Source organism: Acomys russatus, chromosome 21 (assembly GCF_903995435.1).
Source record: "Acomys russatus chromosome 21, mAcoRus1.1, whole genome shotgun sequence".
In the NCBI taxonomy this organism is placed as follows: Eukaryota; Metazoa; Chordata; class Mammalia; order Rodentia; family Muridae; genus Acomys; species Acomys russatus.
In genome coordinates, this window is record NC_067157.1 from 45,069,280 (window position 1) to 45,092,412 (window position 23,133).

At 45.0% G+C, this 23,133-nt stretch overlaps 1 protein-coding gene across 1 annotated transcript in view; it reads left to right on the forward strand.

Moving 5' to 3' along the window:
• The first annotated feature begins 935 nt into the window (after positions 1-935).
• Positions 936-23,133, forward strand: part of Ppp1r14c (protein phosphatase 1 regulatory inhibitor subunit 14C) — an 83,700-nt gene continuing 61,502 nt past the window's right edge. Inside the window, exon 1 of the mRNA XM_051164648.1 lies at positions 936-1,540. Within this exon, the coding sequence (XP_051020605.1) occupies positions 1,238-1,540 (303 nt within the window). The 5' untranslated portion in view covers positions 936-1,237. The remainder of the gene's footprint in view (positions 1,541-23,133) is intronic.

Consider the following 23,133-nt stretch of genomic DNA (forward strand, 5'->3'; position numbering starts at 1 on the left):
GCTCACTTGATGGTGGTTCCTTTTCCTCTGAGAGCTTCAGGAACCTCTTATTTCAGGGACCAGCTTATTTTAACAATCTTAAACATTGGTTACTTGTCTCTGAAAGTCTTTGTGGTTTCTTTCAGTTGCCTGAACAGGAATGAGTTGTTATGTAGTACAGGAGTATGTTAGCGTCTCCCTGTAATTTTATACACACGCACATGCTTTTTTTTTTTTTTTCTGTTTATAATTCTCCACCCCACCTCTTCCCCCTAAATGTTATAATAAGCTCATTCATTCGTAATTCTACTTGGTTGCATGATGTTTTTCAACTAAGCTAGTCAATGCAGCTGCCTTCCTGGGGGAAAAAAAAAGGAGGTTGTTTAGAAAGGGCCCTGGAAGGAAAGCTGGCTGAGCTGGGAACACAACAGGAGACTTTAAGTCGAACAAATGCTGAAATGCTTGCGGTCTTTTGGTAGCTCTAGCCCCTCACCCTCTGGGCAGCTCAAGCTTTCAGTGTCCAGCTTAAGGTGAAACAGGGGCTTGGTAAAAAAAAAGAAAAACCAGCCTGGAAATAATTTCTCAGGCGCCGTGATTGCCTGATTGCACAAACATCGCCTCCTCAACCACCCCCCCGCCCTCCCCTCCCCAATTCGACAGAGAAAGTGGCATCTGTGGTAGTCATGGCGTGAATAGGAATGTGTGTTTAGAGGCGCGGGGTGGGGCCGAAGGAGAGAGGAGGAGATGGTCCCCGCCATCCGTGGCCACGGGCGAGAAGACCCCTCACGCAGCGTGGTCATTTCCCACGACCTTTACCCGGTGGAACAGAGCTGATCCAGACTGAGGAGGTAGACAGATTTCGTGTGCCCCTAGACTGCTGGAGAAGCGCAGTTCCCATCTGCGGGCAAGAGGAGGACACCCCTGTAGATGACAGACGATCGACACCAGCCTCCTCCCAGGACTGCATTGCCCCTCTCAGGCCCGTCCGGGGCACAAATTCTCCACCTGGGACGACTCCCAAGCCGGGGGCGGTCTCCCAAGCTGGAGCATTGGGGTCCTTGGAGGCGTCTTTAAGGCTGCGGTCCCCGCCCTCCTCGCCCGCCCCCTTCCCTCCTCCCTCCGCGAGTGTTCGGCGGCCAGGCGCGAGGAGGAGCAGGTGCGGGCCCTCGTATGAGGCTGCCGGGGCCGCGGTGGTAGCGGCGCCGGGCGCTCGCCCGCCCCTTCTTCGGGCCACTCTCAGGCTCTGGCGCGCGGGGACATGTCGGTGGTGACTGGCGGCGGTGAGGCGGCCGGAGGGGCCAGCGGCGGCGGGGCGCGCGTCTTCTTCCAGAGTCCCCGCGCTGGCACTGGCGGCAGCCCGGGATCCAGCAGCAGCTCTGGCTCCTCAAGAGAGGACTCCGCGCCGGTGGCCACGGTGGCCGCCACCGGCCAGGTACAACAGCAGCAGCGACGCCACCAGCAGGGAAAAGTGACAGTGAAATACGACCGCAAGGAGCTTCGGAAGCGGCTGGTGCTGGAGGAATGGATCGTAGAGCAGCTGGGTCAGCTGTACGGCTGCGAGGTACCTAGTCACTAGCGGGGAAGGTCGGGACCTATTCCTCCCCTGTCTGCCCACTCAGGAATTTTCAGTGCCTCTGGTTCTCGGGTGCGCGCTGCCCAGCACCTGGGGATCGAGCCCCGGGAGCGTGTCGCTGCGCGATTTCTCTCCCCCGGGTGCCCTCTACCGCCTGGGCGCTGCGCTTGGAACGCCGCTGCCTGGGTTCGCCTGCCTAGTGCCTGGAGAGCTGCAGGCTCCCTTGATGGCTAGGGTGGAGGGTTGGGTACCTAGCAGCTCAGTGCTTCCCCTTCCCCCCCCCCCCCCCCCGTCGAGTTCCTGGAGCTTGTCTGCAGAGCCTTAACTACACCTAGTGCAACTCAGAGTGGCTCGCCTTGTCTGCGCCCTAGTAGAAGCTGGGGAAAGGAGAGCGCTTAGTGGGTGCCATAATCAGGACAGCCCGGATTTCTGTGGCAAGGAAGAAGAGGAAGGGCCTTAAGATGCTCATGGAGAGGAGACGTTCTGGGGGATCTCTGAGTCCCCCTCAGCTCCGATCAGTGCTCCCTCTTTTTCAGCCAGCCCCTTCCACGCGAGTCTTCACAATTTTTCCCCAAGCGCTCACAGTTGGGCTTTGTTGCAGCCTCTTTGATTTCCAAACCCTCCTAGAGTGCGCTCAAATGAAAGCCTCCAAGAGTGCCTAGGCAGATGGCTCAGGCACCATGCTTCAGATCTGCCCAATCCTGGTGCCCAGGCTCCCCTCAACAGCACACAGCTCCCACAGTTCAGGGACTGAGTTTACGCACAGGTCTGACACACATACATCTGACGTAAGAAGAAAAATGGCCAAGGCCAAGTAATCTCCCAGGAGTCGTTAGCAACAATGAAGTGTTCTACTTAGGGTTACCAGAGAGGAGTTTGGAAGAGAGAAAGCGTCCAGGAGATTAATAATTAAGAATGTGGTTTCTAAGTTAAAGCTAGATTGGTGTTCTTGCAATTGTTAGGCTTTTCGGCAAAAGTAAAAAGAAGCCAGATGAACTCACTGACTTTACCAATCCATGTGAGTTATCCTGTTTTCACATATTTTATGGCCTATTGTGGACACGTATTTTCTTCAGCATTCATATTGCACAAGGCAACAGCCTTCTGCACGCTGACTACTGATGAGTGATTGCAATTTAATGAAGCTTGACTGTACAAGCAGTAAGCTTGTAAAAAGAAGAAAGAAAGAAAGAAAGAAAGAAAGAGAGAAAGAAAGAAAAAGAATTTTCTGGTTTAGCCCTCACAAAAAGTCCATTTAGTTGCATAAGTAAAAATTGGTAAATTTGAACAGGATTGTAGGGTTTCATTTTTTTTTTAATAGGAAGATGGTGAAATTCTTTTAAGAAACAATGTATTTGAATTAGATGCAATTCCTGTTGCATGAATGGATGTGTTCAGTCCTGCCTCTATAGAATACAATTAATTTTCTCTTATTTCCTGTTGGCTTTTATAGTCCATTTTGGGTTTGGAGAAGGTTTGCGTTTCTAGAGAAAATACTGTGGAAACTAACAGTGCTTCACTAGAGGTGCCGTGGTAAACTGTACACCTCTCTGTGGTTAGCCTGACAAATTATATATTTTACAATTTGCAATTACTATATCGTAATTAGTGGTGGTGGTGGTGAAACTTTGAATGTTCACTGCATTGACTCATATTTCAAAGAGTAACTATGACTTTGAATCTTTTCCTTGGGCTCTTAGGCTTTCCACCATAACTAACATCTAGAGTGGTTGAAGGAAGCTTCTGTGCTGCAATTATTTAAGATGTTCTGCATACACTACAGTGTGTTGGTATTTCCCTTATCCTCTGTCATCAGAGGAGTGTTAGGAAGTAGCAGGCCACTCTGCTGACTAATAAAGAGCCAGGTGGTATACTAGACAGCCGCGCATGGCCTGTTCCCATCGATTTACCCACTGAGGGGCTCTGGGCTTAGTGGTGGTTTCTCTCTTCTGAGTGCTTTTTCTTGCTCACCACTTCAAGTATCTCCATTCGTGAACAAGAAGGACCCACCCTGGCTTAAAGCTCTGAACTATATAAATATGAGGGCTAGGATGTAGCCTTTTAATGTTTAAAACTGGAAACTGGTCATATCTTTCAAACGTTTATTTACACAGCAAGCCAACTGGCTAGGTGTCAAGCTTCATCCCAGCAAGGGGCCTGTGTTATCTGCTGAGTTTGGGATTGTAAAGAACACGTATTTAATTTTAGAAGGACTTGTACCAGACAGATCAGCCGTTAGATGAGTTGCCCTTTTGAGAATGGCCAATACTTTTCTTTTGCAGTGCACAAAACATGCAAAGTTAGAAAGGAATGGAGAAGAAGAAATACACACACCTGACTGAGGTTTGTACCTGGAAATTCACAGGACCCAGATTAGTTTTGTTTGGAGAAGGGTGGAGTGGACATTTGGAGAGCTCTTGTTCAGTCCCAGGTGCTGTTTCTGGCACTTGGCATGCACCAATTCATCTCCTAGTCACAGCACTCCTGAGATGAGAGGGGCCTCACTGTCACTGCTGTACAAATAAGGAAACAAACTCCCAGAAGATGAAGAGACTTGGCCAAGCACACATAAGTGGGAATGGCTTGGGGGTGAGAGGCAGGAACTCAGGCTGTGTGACTCTGCATGGAACTACTGGGAGCATCTGTAACTCTGTAGGGAGTTTATGTATCAAGCCAATGGAGTACCTAGAAATGTGCTCTCCCTGTCTACTCTGACAGCTGTACCCTTATAATGAGTTGCAAGGCTAAGTGTGCATTTTGAATTCTTACATGCCCCAGAGCTCTGGGCTGGAATGAACTTGAGAGAACCTTCTCCAGGTCCAGGTGTCTTCTCTTTTGGTGCCTACCCTTGGCACAGTCCTGGCAACATGTAGGTGCTGGGCTCAGCCTTTGCCCACTGAGCCATCTCATCCACCCATGTCCAGGCTTTGTGCACATCTCTTTCTCTTCCTATGCCCGTGCCTCTAGCTCATGCTTGCCTAGAAGAAACTTGTCCACAATCTGGGAGGTTCTTGACAATTGATGGAGGAATTCTAGTCACATGGAGCATCAGATGAAATCAGTTGGAGAGGCCCATTTAGTTTCAGAAAGGCTTCATGGATGTAGCATGGAAGAAGTGGAGCCCAGGGGTATGGCCCCTCTTGTTCAATCCAAGAATCTTTTGTGTTCACAGATAAATGTGGCCATTACATCCTGCAATGATTTGTCATGTGTTTAAAGCTTTTTTTTTTTTTTTTTTTTAATCTTGTGGGAAAGCTTGCATAGTGAAATTTTGAGCTAGGAATTTGATTGGCACAAACCCGCATCCATATGTAAGGGACTCTGTTTTAAGGCATTTCTGTGTCTTCCGAAGTGTTTTTAAGAACATCTGAAATCTGGCACACTGTCTACCCTGACAAGGGTTGCAAGATGGCTTGCTGCATAAATCGCGTCATTTTTCTCCAATCTTGCCCCACCTCAAAGTAATAGCTGTGTTTCCAGTTTTGCAGATTGGTTCTCCTTAGAAATTAAAATCTGTTGCTAAGCACAAATCATTGAAAGGGCAGGGAATCCTAGTCATAAACATTCCATATGTTGACTTGTTCTTTACATCTGAGGTCTTTCTGCTTTTTAAAAGTGGTCTTATAACTTATTGGCCCCTCCGGTGTTGGCATTTCTGCCCAGGGCAGCCATGCCCAGCTTTTTACCTGGATGATGGGGATTTGAAAAACCTGGGATTATTAGCATTCTAAGATCATAGTATTATTTCTACTTGATTGGTTGTTACTAGCAATGCATTCGTGTGTTTGTGTGTGAGAGCGAGGACAGGTGTGCGTGTGTCACGACACGGTATGAAGATCAGTGGACAGTCTGCAGGACTCAGTTTTCTCCTTCCACAGTGAGTTCTGGGAATCAAATTTAGGGAGTCAGGCTTGCACCACAAGCACTTTTACCCAGTGAGCCATCTTGCTGGCTCCATCTTATTATTAAAAAAAAAATTAAAATAAAAAAATTATTACCACACAGGCATGTTAATTGTACAAATTATCCTCACTGTGCCCTTTCCATATTTGCGTAGATCGTGTCTTATGGCCTGTGTGGCCTGCAGGGCACAGCTCTGTTGGTGGGCTAGCTCTTGTGTCCCGATGAGGCCTGTCATTCAGTGTAAGTCCTTATTTTCTGCGTATATCCCTGCCTGCCAACATCAAATTAGCCTGCCTGGCCGTGTTGTTGACATCTCAGCAGGAAGACGAAACTGCTGTTTAGAACTCAGCTTATGGGACACACGCCGAGTCTGCATTTGTTCAGGTTTTTAGGAATGGACTTTACTGCCGCGCGCGCGCACATGCGCGTGCGTGTGTGTGCGCGTGTGTGTAAAAGTCCCCCATAAACGCAACCTACTAAGAGCTGTACTAAAAGAATACTAAGGTGTGGAGATCTCTGCAACCTTTGTGGGGGCAGCAGAGAGATGAGCCAAGGAAGGCAGGAAGGTCGGTAAGCTCAACACAATTCAGTAGCTGGTGCTGGTTCAAACTTCCAGAGTCTGATTCCAGCTGGTTTATTTTAGGCATATTTAATCACAGGACAATTTGGTGAAAATTATTCTGTTGATGATTGACTCAATCTTGAGTGCTCAACAAAGCCTTCATAAATCTCCTTAAGGAACAAAGTAAGTTAAATACAAGTCAGACATGACTACATCAGAACCCTTTGTGAAGTCCATAAAGAAATGGTGTATGGATTGACTGAGATAAACAGGTTTACAATTCACTGAGAAAAACAAATTCATGATAAGGGTCTGGAGGGAGATATTGTGCAGGTTCCAGCCACACAGATATCGCAAAGACTAGTAAGCATGTCCGATCCTGCCTTCTCTGTGGAAAACAAGTTTTCCATTCCTTCCCTTAGAAGAACAATCTTGTGTGCTTAACATTAAATTCCAGGTTCCCCCAGTGCAGTGCATCTCAACCTTTCAAATGTCTCAACCTTTTAATGCAGCTCCTCCTGTTGTGGTGACCCACAACCATAAAATTATTTTCATTGTTACCTTATAACTATAATTTTACTACTGCTATGAATCACACTGTAAGTATCTGATGTGTAGGATATCTGATCTGTGACCCTTGTGAAGGGGTCATTCAGGGTCGAAGCCCCCAAGTAAAGAACTTTTGGAGTAGTGTGTGTCTGTGAGCACAAAAGACCTCCATTCCCCCTACACTAAGAATACATCAAACAGAGAAGCAAAACAAAACAAAACAAACAAACAAACAAAAAACAAACATACAAACAAAGAAAACTCTGGGATAAAAGAGTTCTGAATTGGCAAAGTAAGGAAAGAAGAGCACGCTTAGCTCCATGCGATAGCTACTGTTGATTGTCAGTCTGCCAAGATTTACAGTTAGCCAGGAGACAGACTCACGGAAGTGTCTGTGAGGGTGTTTCCAGGGAGAACCAGGGCCTCCGTGGTCCTGGGCTGGATAAAAAGGCAGGAAGCAAGTAGAATACCAGCATTCATCTTTCTCTACTTCCTAACTAGAGAAGGCATGAGACCAACATCCCATAGTCCCTCCTCTCGGCCTTTCTCACTGTAATGAACTGTGCCTCTTCAAACTGTGAGCCAGAATAAGCATGTCCTTCCTTTCAGTCCCAGTATTTTTGTCACAGTAATGGGAAAAGTAACTATCACACTTCCCTTTGGAGGTGTGAGAAACGGATGGAGCGGAGGTTAGGAATGTGTGCTCTGTGGCTGGATTGAGTTGTCCTTATGCTGTCATCCCCCTTTAGCAAGTGTGTAAAATCATACAATTCATTTGATCTCTTGAGCATCCCCACCCCCTCACCCCCACCCCCGCCACACACGCCGTGTTGTAGGGAATCATCCTGTGGGAGGCCTGGCTGGCAAAACGTCAAGCATAAAGCATAGTCTGTGGAATATAGTTGGTGTCTGGTTATTGTTGGTTTTATAAATGTGGGGGGCTATCGTTGGCTTTATAAATGGCCGCTAAGTGTGGGGGACTGTCTGCGATATGGGGAAAGAGGAATAGGAGGCAAGATACAAGGTGTTGACGTAAATTGAATGCGAAGCCCTGGGGATGCATGTAGGGCCCACTGTAGCTAGAAGGGTTGTGTGTATTTGAACATGAACATAAACAAATATGTTCCAGGGCCTTCCTGATCTTAAGTATTTTGGTAGATTTAACTGTCTGAAGACAAGAACCATGCCCATCTTCATTGTGTTTGTCCCTAGTAGGGCATGGTCCCTTAGCTTTTAAGTATGTCTTTGGCTGAAGGAAAAAGGGCTGACCTTTAGGAAGTGTTTAGAAAGTTATAGTGTTATAGTATCAGAATTAGTTGGCAATGTTTCTTTATTGAGGATGCAGTTGAGAGAGAGAGAGAGAGAAAGAGAGAGAGAGAGAGAGAGAGAGAGAGAAGTCCATCTGTTCTTTACTAACTGTAACTCATAGCTTGCATCCTTACTGTTGTATTTCAGCATTGGTGGGGGAAAAAACATGCCTACTTCATGGCACCAAACAATTATGTCACTGTGACAATAGTGGCTAATAGCCTTGTATATTTAAATTGAGGGAATGCACTAGGGAATTCAACCTTTTTTGGGTCTCCAGGCTGCTCTTAGATGACCCTGCCATGCTACCTTGCCAGGCCCATCTCTGATGTATGTGTGCTTCTGATGTCTTCTATCCTCTTCAGCTCACAATCTGGCCTAGCCCTGGAGTGAGAGAAGTGAGTGCTGAATTGTTTTGAATTGTATTGTGCCTTCTCTGCATGGCTTCATCTTATTCTTTTGATCTCTTGTTTCCTGTGCTTGGGTATTTCAGTCCTTGGCATCTTTTAAAAACTCTTGCTATGTCCTCATTTCTCAACAGGTGTCTTCTTAGCTGGTGTCCCACTGATTATGTTTCTTGCTCTGTATTGTCAACCTCTTTTTCCATTGGCACTTTCAATCTAACGAGTCTGCAAACTGAAATCGTTCTCTTTTGTTTAAAATAGTGTGTAGGCGTAATGTTACTGTGTAAAGGTTTCAATGCTGGTTTCTGTACCCCCAAATATCTGGTTGCAATCCTTGTTCAGAGAATCTCCTGTCTCAATGTTGTCTAAACTTTGGCCCCCAATTGTCCCTTGATATGTCACTAAAGCATCTTAACAGCTAATCTCTGAGTAGGGGAGGGTGGCTGGACTTCCTGCTTCCCAGAGGAGCAGGAAGGAGAGAGGAAGTGAGAATTCAGCCATGAGCAAAGAAAGCCATAAAATGCAAGTATCTCAGAGATTTCTGGCAAAGAGGGAATCAGATTAGGTTAGTGGGTTAATAGAGACATGTGTCATTCAGTTGTTGTGATGTAAAGCTTATTAAACAAATATGAAAGTCCAGGCTCAATTATTTTGGTGCTAGCGGCGTTAGAGGGAAACTGTAACACACAATTTTAAAACCAACACTAACAGTAGTTACTGTCATTTTCTACAGGATGAATGCTTCTCTTTTTCTGCCATGTACTCCTGATACAAGCTATCTTTCCCTTTCTGTATGTCCCAGGTCTTTCTTCACCCATGGCACGTATCTCTTTCACCCATGGTAATCTGACGTCACTTCCCAGCACAGCTGGCCTAGGGACCATCTTGTGTCTCAGTCCAGTGGCTTTGCTTAGGCCTGACTTTGATTTGACCTTTGACCATACAGACAGCTTATCAGTTCCCTCTGAAGTTCTCTCTTGTCCCTGAGCATCTTAAGCCAGGGCTGTCCCCTAGCATTCATTCATTCTTGAATGCTTATTGGCTTTTCCATTCCCAGAAGGGCTGCCTCTGCAAAGGTACCTCCTAAGGCCTTTTCCCAGCCCCCCACTCACCTCCTTTTCTGTGTCTTTCATTTTTACAGCCTATATAATTCTCCTTACTGGTACCTTCAGTTGATAGCCATCTGTTGACAACTTCCAAATCTCTCCTTTTAGCCTGAATTCCAGGCATCCACAAGGCACTTTGAAATGGACATCTTCCCTAGATGCCTCAAGGGAGGCTCCTGACCGGCTGTCTTCGAGGGAGCATCTTGTTTTCCTCCACAAATCTGCTCATCTTCATCAGTTCCCTCCATGTGTATAGTTGGTCCAGGAAAATATCATGTGGCATTCTTATCTCTTGTTCCTCCCTACCTGGGCACACCCAGTAGTCGTTAAGTCTTGCTGGTGCTTGTTCCTTAGATTGTAGGTGTCTGTTTTCTTGATCTCCCCAAGTTACTGCTACAGTCCAGCACTTTCTCATTTGTCACTGGCTTTACCGCAAGGGTGACTCGTTCCTTTTAAATTGCCGCTACCACTACACCCATCGTCACCCATCTCCATGGATACTTCTGTTTCTTCTGCTACCACCAGTAATTCAGGACTCAGGTGACTCATATTTCATTTCTCAGTTCTCTCAACAATTCTATAAAGTGTGTGTGTGTGTGTGTGTGTGTTTTGTATTGTCTCTGTTCTTTATTTTATAGGAAAGAAACTGAGATCAAGATGTCATTTGTCGTTGCTCAGGGCTATACTAATTCCCAAGTCACTTAGCCAGGATTCTGCCCTTGCTCCTGAAATCTGCATGTATGAAGTTCTTACTGTATTCCTCGTCCCTAAAGAGGCAGTGAAGAGGTCAAGGTTCAGACTGCTTGAACCACAGACCCTGGTGAGAAGCCACGTGCCATGGTCCTTGGGACAGGGATTTCTTTGACATCACTTCTAGCCCTCCACAGGCCAGAAGGTTGTTTCTTAGAATCCAGTGACTCTTTGTCTCCCCCTCTCCCCTGGCCTTACAGGATAGGGCACTCACAGCTTACACAGTGACCCAGGTTCCAGGGGTCTGCCTTATTCATTTCTCTGCAGCTGTCTACTTCCTGATCCACAGCTGACTGCTGTTTTCAGGTTCTCAATACAGGTCAGCTGTTCCAGGCAGCACTTCCTGCTAGCCTGTCTCCTGCCCCAGCCATACCTTTTTGAAGCCCTTATGCTGTTAGTAGCTCTAGTCACTCACTCTCCTGGCTGCGCGTGGGTATCCCTGCTATGGACTGACTGTGTTTCCTTCCCACTAATTCCTAAGGTGAAAATTTTAACTTCTAAAATGATGGCATTCGGACGTGGAGATTGGAGGAGATGACCACGTTACAAAAGGTCATGAGAGTACAGCCCATTTGATGGTCTTAGCGCTCCTATAGAGGGGCGAAGAGATCAGCTCTCTTTCTTTCTCCTTTCCTCTGGTTTGCCAGTGTCTCCTTGCTATGTCCCAGAAGAGAGCTCCCAGGAGGAAGCTGACATCCTGATGTTGGACTTCCAGCTTCCAACAGTGTAAGGGATGAATATATGATCTTGGACATCCTGATCTTCTAACAGAGTGAGAGATAAATGGCTGCTGTTTGATCCTAGGCTGAGTCATGTTGTTGTTGTAGTCAGAACCCACGTGCCCCATATCTGAGAGTGGAGTGAGAATGGTCGAAACTGGCGCTTCGGTGCAGCAGTGGCATTTCTGGGCTTAGTGACATGCATGCCCTAGGCTAACTTCATTGATACCATGTTGCTGTGCCCTCTTTGAAAGCGGCTGTTTCGCTGTTGACTTGATGTTCCGGTTCTTTTTCATGGCTGTAAATTATAACTGTGTGTCCCTTTGAACCTGAGAGCTGGAGGAAGTTTCCACGAATAAAGCGCAGATGCACGGAGGGTGCAAGTCTCCAGAGGAGGCAACCACAGGTTGCCACACTCTCCTCTGTCGTGTGAAGCCCTTGGTATGCACAAGGACACAGTCGCGGTGCACTGGAATATTAACGCTTGCTGAGCTCTGATGGGGTGAGTGCCTCCCATTTGCAAATAAAGAATCTGAGGAACGGGGCCACTCGGGTCTCTTTAGAGCAAGAAATGAAAGCTCGGGTTTCTGCCTCTGCTGAAAAGTTCAGGCCAATAAATTCTCACCACATTTTCTTTTGAAATTTGTTCCAATGAGATGAAACTGTACACTAGTCTCTAAAACATTGTTTTATGGTGGAAGGGGGCAAATGGTGAAAAACTGGGGGGTGGGGAGGGCCTTTTCTTTTTTGAAAGACTCCCTTAGCACAAATTGTGAAATGAACTGTGGAGGGCAGACATACTTCCTTTGTATTCCTTCCTTCCTTCCTTCCTTCCTTCCTTCCTTCCTTCCTTCCTTCCTTTCTTCCTTCATCCATGTGTTCACCCAGCAGATACTTACATAGGACAAAGGGGCAGGGTAATTCATTGTTTTATTATGATTTATTCCTGTGACCAAATATCTGAGAAGAAGCCACTTAAGGAAGGGAGGCTTATGGTTTAGGAGACACAGTCCATCACGGAGTGGGAGGGATGGCAGCAGGTAGCTCCGTGATGGCAGAACAGGAAGCAGAAATAAGACAGGATCCAGGCTATACAACTGCAAGACCCACCCTTCAGTGACCCACTTCCTCCAGTGAGGATCCTCCTCCTAAAACCTTCCGAAACAGCATCAGCATCCTGGGACCAAATGTCCAAACACAGGAGCCTCTGAGGGACATTTCACATTCAAGCCATGAAAGGAATGAGAAGATGTCATCCTTCTCAAACTTGCAAGGGCACAGATATGGCTGTCAAGAAAGTGCTATTGGAGAAAGAAGGAATTCCCCGCAGTTGAAAGCGTGTGACAGCACGACCTGTGTCTCGTTCCCCATGTGTCAATGAATTTATTAATACATTTCCTCAGAGCGTTGCATCTGCTAGTAAGCTTTTCCTTTACTCCAAGCCAGTTTTCAAGGGAGGATATGACAAATTCATTGAAGTTATAATGAAAATAACCCGAATTGATTTAATTATCTTTCACTGCAGTGGGAAATGTCAGGTCTCTGGAAAAGAAGGTGAGCTGTTAGCAGGTGAATTTTGGGGGTGCGTGCACCAGGGCAGGATGTGGTTATTTATGGGATGTGGAAATCTCCCTGGTGTATCTGACATCAGACCACACTTGCTCATTTTCCCATGATGCGGTAGGAAGAACCTGGATTCCTGAACTCTCTTCTAGCCTGTCCTATTGTTAATCAGCTTACACCCTGGAGAAATCATTTTTGCCAGAGGGTTTTATTTTCAGGTGGTCTTTCCTCAAGTGAAAAAAAAAAAAAAAGAGGAAAACTCACGTCTTTACAGCTCTAACCTTTAGCAATGGCACCAAAGAGCTGGCTATGCATCGGAGAAATTGAAATTTGTTAAAGGAGCGGTGACACCAACAGCATAAGAACGAGACTCCTGGCAAACTAGTTCATCAGACGGACAGTCAACTGATGCAGCCTCTAGTTACAGTGGGAGTGGAGCAAAACTGTCTGGCCCTGGGCATGATGTCTCAGGATAAGAATGTAAGGATGGGATGTGTGTGTGTGTGTGTGTGTGTGTGTGTGTGTGTGTGTGTGTGTGTGTGAGAGAGAGAGAGAGAGAGAGAGAGAGAGAGAGAGGGGACGGGGGGAGACAGATAGACAGACATGGAGACAGATGTAGACAGAGCTACAGGGAACACTTAAAGGTCAATCTCATGTGTAGTCTTAGGTGCCACCCACAGGTCTCTCAGTAACCTGGAACTCACCTGTTAGAGAGGCCAGCTGGCAGTTGAGCTCCAGGGATGTCACTGTTTCTACCTCCCCAGTGATGGGGTTACAAACATACCACACCACATCCAGCTTTTCACAAGGGTTCTGGGACTTCAAACTCAGGCCCTTATGTTTGTGTGGCAAGCATTTTACTTAGTGAGTTATCTCCCTAGACCCATCGGAAGCCATTTAAAAATGATTTTTCTTTCTCCGAAAACATCCTCCAATTATCAGCTTTTTGAATTAATTTGAAATCTGCCAGCACAGATGCTTAGCATCAACCTTGCTTCCTTTTTTCTTTTTTGCATTAATTGGGTTAATCTTTAAGATGAGCTGGCATATTTGACTTCACATTTTAGACATATATAATTTATAATCCTGGCTGTCAGCAGTGGCCTTCTCTGTATTATCTGCCCTTTACCTTGTCAGCTCATAGTAAAGTAATGGTGGTATTTGTTTTAACTTGAGGGAAGTTTGAGTTAAGATATAAAATGAGTATCAGAGAAAGAAAAATCACAAAAAAGCTTAAGAAAAAAAATTCAAAAGGTAAAATGTACAGATTACTTTGAATAGGATTATGAACAAATTTAGGTTAAGCAAATTAATTTGTGCTGGGGTATTTTATGGTTTGTTATAGGCTTATTATGACAGGATAATACAAAGAAATTAAGGCTTTACCGTGGATGGTTATTGTGGCGGCTTAAAAAAGAATGACCCCTCCCCCCATAGGCCCATAGATTTGACCGCTTGGCTACCATGGAGTAGCTTGGCTACCATGGAGTAGCTTGGTTACGATGGAGTAGCTTGACTACCATGGAGTAGCACTATTAGGAGGTGTGGCCTTGCTGGTGTAGGAAGTGTGTCACTGGGGATGGGCTTTGTGTTTCAAATGCTCAAGCCAGGCCCAGTGTCTGTCTTCCTGCAGCCTTCTGATGTAGAATTCTTGGCTATTTCTGCAGCACCATGCCTCCCTGCACGCCACCATGCTTCCCGCCATGATGATAATAGACTAAACCTCTGAACCCGTGAGCCAACCCCCGTTACATGTTTTCCTTTATAAGAGTTACTGTGGTCATGTTGTCTCTTCACAGCAATAGAAACCCTAAGACAGTTACAGTAGGATGTAGGAAGCAGGGTATAGTACTCTCCAGAATGTGTGTTTGTTTTGTGTAACGATGGGACCCTAAAGCATCACAAGATGGTACCACTCAACCCCTACAAAAACTTTGGGGTACAACTAGTTGCCCCACTTTAAGACAAGAAAGCAAAGCTCAGAGACCTTCATGGCATGAGCAAGCTTAATTGGCCTGAGGAAAATGGAAGAAGATGGAAGGCCTGGTGGCCCCAGGGCACTGTGGACCCCATCCCACCCTTACTCTAAGGCCTCTGATACAGCCATGAGTTCTAGCACATTTGACTCCTCCACGAGGCACATTTTTCTATTATACATCTGATACATTTTCCAAAGGACTTTGTCTTGGTTGAGCTATTGATGGGATTCTGTGATTTCTTAGATGAACCATTTCAGCAATTTTTTTAGGGGGAAAAAATCCAATCCATTTGCTTCTAAGTATATACCACAGTCAGAAAACTGCGTATTTCTTCCATGTCCAGGTTTGCAGGAGGAGCTAGCAATGGATCCCATGCTTTCCACCTACCCGGTTAGATGGAATGGGCTCCAGGATCAGTCCTGTCTGTGGCTAATAGCTAGAAGCTCACTTTAGTTATCATTATCGTAACTGCTCGTGCGTGTTACCACCAAACTACAGCCTCAGCCCCTCTGGAAGCTCACCGTGAGTAAGTGACAGCGTGTATTTTACCCTTCATATCCGAAACTACAAGATGCTATTTTTGATGGACTGAAGTGCAGTAACTATTTTTCTGAATAAAATGGGAAGACCCTTAAGTCGCTGGCTTATATAAGTAGATAATTTTGTTCAGGTCTTTGGCATCTGTAGCCACTGATCTTTTAACGTTATGTGTGTAGGTGTAATTGGTATAGTCATGTCATTCCTGCTTTTATTAATGGAATCAATCTGTTTAAAGCAAAGAGAGAAAGTGCAGAGTTTTCAGACTGGCAAAAAAAAAAAGAAAAAAAAAAAAAAAAACTGTGGGTGGGGAGTACTTTTCTGCCAAGTTCCCACAAGCGAATACTCTACAATTCTAGTCTAGTCGGCTGAATTTTCTCATGTTCACATTGGGTGTGGCAGCTTTCTGACAAGTCGGGAAAGAAGATGAATCATTGATTTGGTACTAGGACACGACTGTGCTTGCTACAATGAAAACACCCTACAAATATCGCAGCTTCAAGAACAGCATGGAGTGTCTCTGGTAGACAAGCACATTTTGTGCAGCTGAAATATTCCATTTCTTCTTCAGACTCCAGGAGGCTTAGAATTTAGTAATCTCATACCCAAAGCAGTTTAGCAGTTTAGGGGCAGGTGTTTAGCAAATGAAAACCTGTCTTCTTTTGGATAAATGAGCTATTGCCAAATCTAGCCTGAGACTCTGAAAGCAGTGCCTCCTCATAGATCAGTGATCTGAAACACGCCCAGGTTCAACTTGGAGGCGAATGAATGGCTAGCTCTGATACTGCAACAGAATATCAGAGACTGGATACTTTGCAAACAATAGAAGGTTACTTGCTCACATTTTGGAGGATGAGCCGTCCAAGGAGAGAGAGAGAGAGAGAGAGAGAGAGAGAGAGAGAGAGAGAGAGAGAGAGAGAGAGAGAGAGAGAGAGAGAGTAAAAGCAGAACCCTTTGGAATCAGAGCAGCCACAGGCTTTATAACAGTTCAAGGCTGGAGTGGGCAGACCTGGTGGGACTGTGTTTTGCAGTGTTCTCTTTTTAAGGAAGGTAGATGATAAAAAATTTTAATTTAAATTGTAAATACTTACAGAAAAAAAAAAAACAAGCTAGCCTATGTATTCAAATCAGCTACTTCATATTTTCAGAATGGCACCTAAAACCCTGCGGGGTGTCTTGCATTTAGATGTGTGTGGAAAGACAAAAGGACAAGCAGACTACCCTCTATTTGTGCATGGGAGCCTTATCCCCACCCCCACCCCCACCTCCTCAAGGTGAGCTAGGAGGGCAGGCAGCCCCTATTTGTATATGTTGGCCTTTTGAAACTCCTCTTTATAAAGTACCTGTTTAAAAAAAAACAAAAAACAAAAAACAAAAAGAAATCATTAACACCAACAACAGAAGCCCATTTTGGGATTTGAGCTGTCTGCCTTGTGGATCCTGGACTTGTCTGTCCACAACAGACCCTGGGTGAGCCCTCTGCAGAGATAAGTGTGGTGAGTGTTTCCTTCTAGGCCCGGAGTCGCTCTTTCACTCACTCCCTCACTGGTGTGTTTTGATGAACAGAAGTCTTTACTTTACTGTTTCCCAGTCTATCCGTTTTCCCTTCGGAGTTGCCTCCTTCGTCTGCATCCTTTTTCCGACATCCTATGTTCCAACATAGGATGTTCCAACAGCATGGATGTTCTTCCTTCTGTGTTTTGCTTTCTTACAGTTAGATCTGTAGCCTGCCTGAGGTGGGTTTTGTGTGTTGTGCGGTATAATGACTAAGATTCAGTGAGCCCTACTTGAACACTTGGACATCATTGAAAAGATGATTCTCTCCCACTGCTGCGGCCATACGTCAGAGGATGGGGCGGTGTGTGTGAGTGGCTGGATGCTTGTGCTCCCCTCCCCAGTTAATATACCTGTGAGTAACACACGATTCGAGATGGCACCTTTGAGAGGTGAGTATGTCCAGAGGGTGGGGCTCCTGTGAAGAGGATTCACACCCTCATAAGACATGGGGGAGCTTCCTCTCTGCTCTCTACCAGACATCAAGGACCACCCAAGGAGTAGGTATCCTGATAGGAATTTGGGCAAGGCACCTGTTGGCACCCTGATTTTGGAGTTTCCAGGCTCTAGAGCTATGATGAATACGATTTTGTTTCATTAAGCATTTTTAGCTTATTCTGTTTTGTTATAGCATCCCAAAACTGGTCCAAACAGACGGCTTTGGATATGAGCCTCTATGGCATTCATATTTTAATGTTGGATAGGTGCTATTTTGCTGTCTATATTCCATTGCTATGGTACCATGGCCCTTGCACCCTAAGAAGTGAACCCTAAGATATCAGCTGCATGATACATGAGCACGGAAGTTGCCCTTAACATAAAGTCTTCCCAGGGGTATTAGGCTCAAAGGAAAGGTACCAAATTTTGTTTTGGAGTAGAATTACTAGAGCAGTTATGTTTTCCCCCCCAAGAGGCCCAAATGTGGCTTTTGACCAACTCTGCCGACTGGGTTCCCTGGGAAAGCCAGCAGACTTTCCTATTGCCCTACTGGGTGCCAGGAAGAAAGTGGAACCGAACAATGGAACTCCTTCCAGAATCTCTATTTTTACTTTTAGAACATTTGTTGCTTCTTTCTTTACAAGTTAAATGCTCAGCACAGTGAAGGTAATTTTGGAAATTTTATTTCTGGGATAGCTTTGTTTATCATAGTTATTTAAGTTTTCTCTGTGTGTGACAGTCTGGGCAAACATGCAGTTAGCCTAGGAATGAGAGCTTTTATGTTGCCATTGGACCAGTCTAAAACGGATAAACTCCATAGGCTAAAAGGTATGTTTGTTTTGTTTTGTTTTGTTTTTTAATGCAGTGTTTTACATAGTGAGTTCAGTAAATATTGCTTGTCAAAATTTTGTGTTGTGACCAATGAGTCAGTTCAGAGTAGCCAAAAAATGGATTTTCAGAAGGTTAGTGTGGACTCAGGATTTACCCATAAGTCATTGCCTTAGATTACATTGAAGGTGGGTCCCCTGCTGCTGTTGCTCCTGATCCACCTAGAGTCAGAGACCAGGATACCCCTCTTTTGGCCACTATCTTGCTCAGCTAATCTTTCCTAGGGGTCACCTAAGACCATTGGAAACCACAGAGCAAAATTACAGTTATGAAGTAGCAAGAAAATAATTTTATGGTTGGAGGTCATCATAACATGAGGAACTGTATTAAAGGGTCACAGTGTTAATAGGATTGAGAACTACTGTGTTAGGGCCTGGACTCCTGTCCAAAGCCTGTCTTCTCTTCCCCCCCTGGAGGAACGTGAGTGAAGAGAGTCAGGGAGAGGGCAAGGGGGTGGAGTCAGCTCCCAGGGGTGGGGCCAGCTCCCAGGGGGTGGAGTCAGCTCCCAGGGGGCGGGGCCAGCTCCCAGGCTGCTGGAAGGCTGGGCTGCCTCCCTCAGCATTTCTTGTCTACCTCTACCTATGGCTGATTGCCACTCTGCTGCCTGAATGCCATTCTGGGCAAAAAGAGAGGCAGCCACGCAACTGGGTCCACCTTAGGAAGAGGAAATCTTCTACAAAGCGACCAGGGCACCTATGTCTGATGTGATGGAACTTTAACTCTTTCTTGTTTAGTTAATGCTTCTCCATGCTTTTTCCTTTTTAGTTTATTTCCAATGAATATTTTATACAGTTAGTGTAACCTCACTTATCCAGAAGCTCCTAATTCAACAATATCAACCAGTTGGAGCTGTAGGAGAGCCTAAAAGAAAGCAGAAGTGACTTTGAGGACCCAGCGAGACCCTGGCCTTGCATCCATTCTTTACTAGTGAGAGGCTTGGTGGCCAGGCAGAACTTGTTTGCTTTAGATAGACATAAACCTAGCAAGATCCTTAGTATCTTGGTTGGGAAGCAGTAATTAATGTTATTGGATGGAACTGCTGGGGGTGGGGGCAGGCACAGCTGACAGTCCAATGGCGAGTGGGGAGACAGCATCTACCCCCAAATGCTTGAAGATGGGAACCATTTTTTATATGAGACCAGAGAGCTCTCTTCCTGTGTCAGAAGCTTGGAGGGTGTCGCCACAGTGAAGGACATTTGGTTACGGGAAGCCTGAGCCATCAAGGGAGCTTGATTATATTGAAATTCTGTTTACCGAAAAGCTGGCGCGTGAGCAATCCATTAGACGCGTGCAGAAGATGGGTTTGTGTTAGTTATTTCAAGTCATCTACTTACGTGCAACCAACATTTCCCTCAGAATAGTAAATAGACCAAAAAGTGCCCCCCCCCTCTGTGTTTCTTCCTCTCTCCCTTCCTCCTCAAATTCTTTGGTGTCTTTTTTTCTTCCTTTCCTCTGCACTCTTGAGTGCCCCTCTTCTAACTGTCCTGCTCCTGCCGTCTACTTTGTCCCCCGCCACCTCTCTACTCATGCCACTCCCCTATACAATGCTCATTTCTATTGTCCCTTGAGTTTTTCCATTTAAGTTTTACCTTTGAGTTTTACCTATATCCAGGGGCCTGCTGGTACGTGTTTCATACCTTGTTCCCAGGAAGAAAGGCCCCAAGTTGATAAGATGCTCTAGTCTCCTTGGGGCAAGCACCCTCTCCGTGGTTTTCATTGCAAAGCTGGACATGGACTCGGGAACACAAACACCATGGACCTAAGAACCTCAACATTATAGATCATAGTAAACACTGATAACTTGAAAATTAATAACTTAGTAACTTCGTTTTAATATAATTACTTTGTGTACATGCTTATGCAATCAGTTGTTATTTAACATTTAGTTATTGTGTGTGTATGTGCACATGTGAGTGTGTGCACGTGTGTGCATCCCATAGCATGGATGTGGAGGTCGAAAGACAGCTCTCAGGAGTTGTTTCTCTCTTCCCACCATGTATGTGTTAGAGATCTAATTCAGGTCCTTGGGCTTGGCCGCGGTTATTTTTAGTCCTCAGAACCATCAAGTGGTTCTGTGGTTTAACGCAGAATATCTAAAACGTCTAACATATAATCAATATGGAATTATTAATTAAAATTTGTACTCTCTTAAAATATACAATTTTGCAGTATAGATAGAAGGGATCTTATGAATTTGGAGCCATAGGATCAAGATAGAGTTCACTCTATGGAGTGCTTAATTAAAATTTTTGGTGGCTTTTTATGGGCATAGAGCTTTTGTCTTTTCCTAGACTTCCTTGTGTGTAAGGAAGCAGAAGAAAGAAGCAATGAACAAAACAAAACAAAAGGAGAGCTAGCCTTGGCAACTTTGAACCACTGACCATATGTCAACAATGAATTATCTTGGATATCTCTGTTAATGGCAAAAGTAAAATCAAGAAGGTTCTACAGTTGATTTTAAGAACTTTGTTTCATTTCATTTGGGAAAAGAAAGGCCCCAAATGTAGCCCAGGCTGGGACTGAATTGTCTGTGTGGTGGCGATGGCTTTGAGCTTATGCCTCTGGTTCTCAAGTGCTGAGGTATTAAACAGGTGCTCTCACAGTCTGATAAGAATTTGTTATTGTTCTAATGAGCTAAACAATATCTCTGATGGAAAGAAGGTTCCACATAAACCAAAGACCTGCAGAAAGTGAGGACACAGGGTGACTTCTAGTAAAAAAAATAAAATAAAATAAATTTAAAACATCGTGTAGATAGAGGAAACTAAAAATGACAAACTGCTTGTGAGGAGAGCCCTAAAATAGAATCCACCAGGTTGACTAATTACCAATGCCAGACAGCAGAGCTCCTCAAATCTTAGTGACAAGACCTGTTTACTGTTCTGCAAATTGGGCGACATTTTGTCGAATCGGCTGGGTAGTTAATGCTGGGGTATCTATTGTCGAATCGGCTGGGTAGTTAATGCTGGGGTATCTATTGTCACAGGTTCAGGGAAGGGCTGGGGTTGTGAGCCATTTTGCCAATTCCTCCACACACAGGGTTTACCACATAGTACTTCAGACTCTTTGCAGGCTGGTGACTAGTTCTTAGGAAACATTTCAATAAAATCAGGAAGAAGATGATTTCACCTTTGAAGTCGCATAGTGTCCCTTCTGTTCTAGATTCCAAGGAAGGGAACCATGGGTCTCCTTCTGATGGGAGGACAGTCGGGTCAAAACACTTAGTCAGATATGGAACTAGGATGAAAAAATATGGTTGAGGCCACATTTGAGAAACATAAGTAGCCACAGGAGCAATATGGCGCAGCGATGAGAAGGGAATTGGATGTTCGGTCAACTTCATTATGTGCTAGAGACTGTGATGTACCAATAGTGCAGAAGGAAACAAAAGAGATGAGCCCCCTCCCTTTCTTTCTCGATTGAGGAGAATGAATGAGGAAAGGAATGAGAGAGGAGGGTCAACAGATGGCCTTGGAGGTCACGGTAAGGCTTCCCTTTTGCCTAGTAAGGGATTTGAAATTTGTTCCTAGGTTGAATAGCTTTCCTGAAGGGGAGTTACATTGTCTAACTATATTTTATTACTGTAAACCTTACCCCTTGACTTAGCATACTTTTTTCCAAGCACATTAAAAATTTTCTAATTTGTTTTTTGAGTAATTTAGATGAACAGCAAAACTGAGGGCAAAGGTAATGTTCCCATATGCTTCTTGCCTCCACACATGTACAGCCTTCACTAGCACCCCAAACCAGAGCAGTGCATTTGCTATAATCAGCGTATTTATATTGACGCTCATTATTCCCCAAAGTGCATCACTTATATTACTGTTTACTCTCTGTGTGGCACTTCCTGCAGATGTCAATAAATGTATAATGATATGGCTCTAAGATTATAGCATCACCCGTAGTTGTTTCACTGCCCTGAGAAACTTCTACCTACTGTGTTTAATTGTTGGATTGTGTCATTTCTAAAAATATAGCTGTCTGTTCTAAAATGGAAAAGCCAGCACGCAGTAGCATGCTGCCACCCGCTAGTCTCCCTCATAGCTGGGGACACTTTGCTACTTTATTTGACCCTAATGACACCCTAGACTCTGTGAGGAGATCCCAGGAGGCCACAGTTAGAAGAGATGCTAGTGACGGCTGCTTCTGACCCCTCTCTGATTGACACATTGATTTCATCTCTAGTCTGGTAAAATGCTCTTCCAGGGCTGTCATGGCTCAGGTTTCTCACGCCCCACGCAGATTCCATGATTGACAGGCACATTTGAAAGTTAGGGGACCTTCTTTAGGCACAGACCAGGGCTGCAACTCAATCTCTTTCTCTTGTTCTTCCCTAATTTTAGTCTCATGCAAACAATCTCATTCCTGATCTTATAATTAGCCCAAGACATGTTTCATTAAAGTGGGGATTACTTCAAAGATTACAAAACCATACCGTTAAGAAAAGTCAGTCAATGTCTACTAGAGCTTATTAGACATTTCAGATTATTTTGTTCATGAAGAAATAGGTCATATGTAACCTCTATATATTCATTATATAGTACACATGGGCATAGTATAACAAATATAAGAAAAATGCATGTATTTGTGAATAATCATTTTACATTCAGGACTAATGGCTCAAATTGCCATCTGAAGGAAATACTTGATTTTCTCAGACCAGTTAGAACAGACAGCTTTTTAGAAGATCACTTTAATCCCCAGTGTTAGTGTTTTCAGAGTGAGATGAAGCTCTTTTAGTGTGTGTGTGTGTGTGTGTGTGTGTGTGTGTGTGTGTGTGTGTGTGTGTGTGTGTGTGTAGTTGCCAGGACTCTGGCTTTGTGTGTACTTTGCCTGGTCAAACACATAAGCATCTTACGTCACCTAACCATGTCACTGGGTAACCCAACACGTGGCTATTGAAGCTATGCTTCAGGTTGCTGTTTTCTCTCTCAGCCAGGTCCGCTGAACTAAGATCTGGATGCCAGACTCGGGCCCAGGGAAGAAAATGCAGTTTGACTCACAGGCACAACATGTTGTACCTGTCTTGCTTCAGAGAACTTATTGGCTGGCAAGCTTTGTTTGTTATAGTGGATCCCTAGAAATTTCTGAGATTCTCTCTCTGTGACAGGATCTCAAGTTTTAAGTTACTTCAGCAAAGAAAAATCGGGCTCCCCAAGGTTTGGTTCCATTTTCCCTTTGTGGGGCATCCCACATGAGTGCTTCTTTTGTGTGGAAGTAGGGTCTTAAGACTAGAGTGGACAGGAGGGACTCTGTAGGCTCTGTGAGGTCAGGGTTTGGGGTGTGGGGCAGATCCCAGGCAATATGGGAAAGCAGCTCAG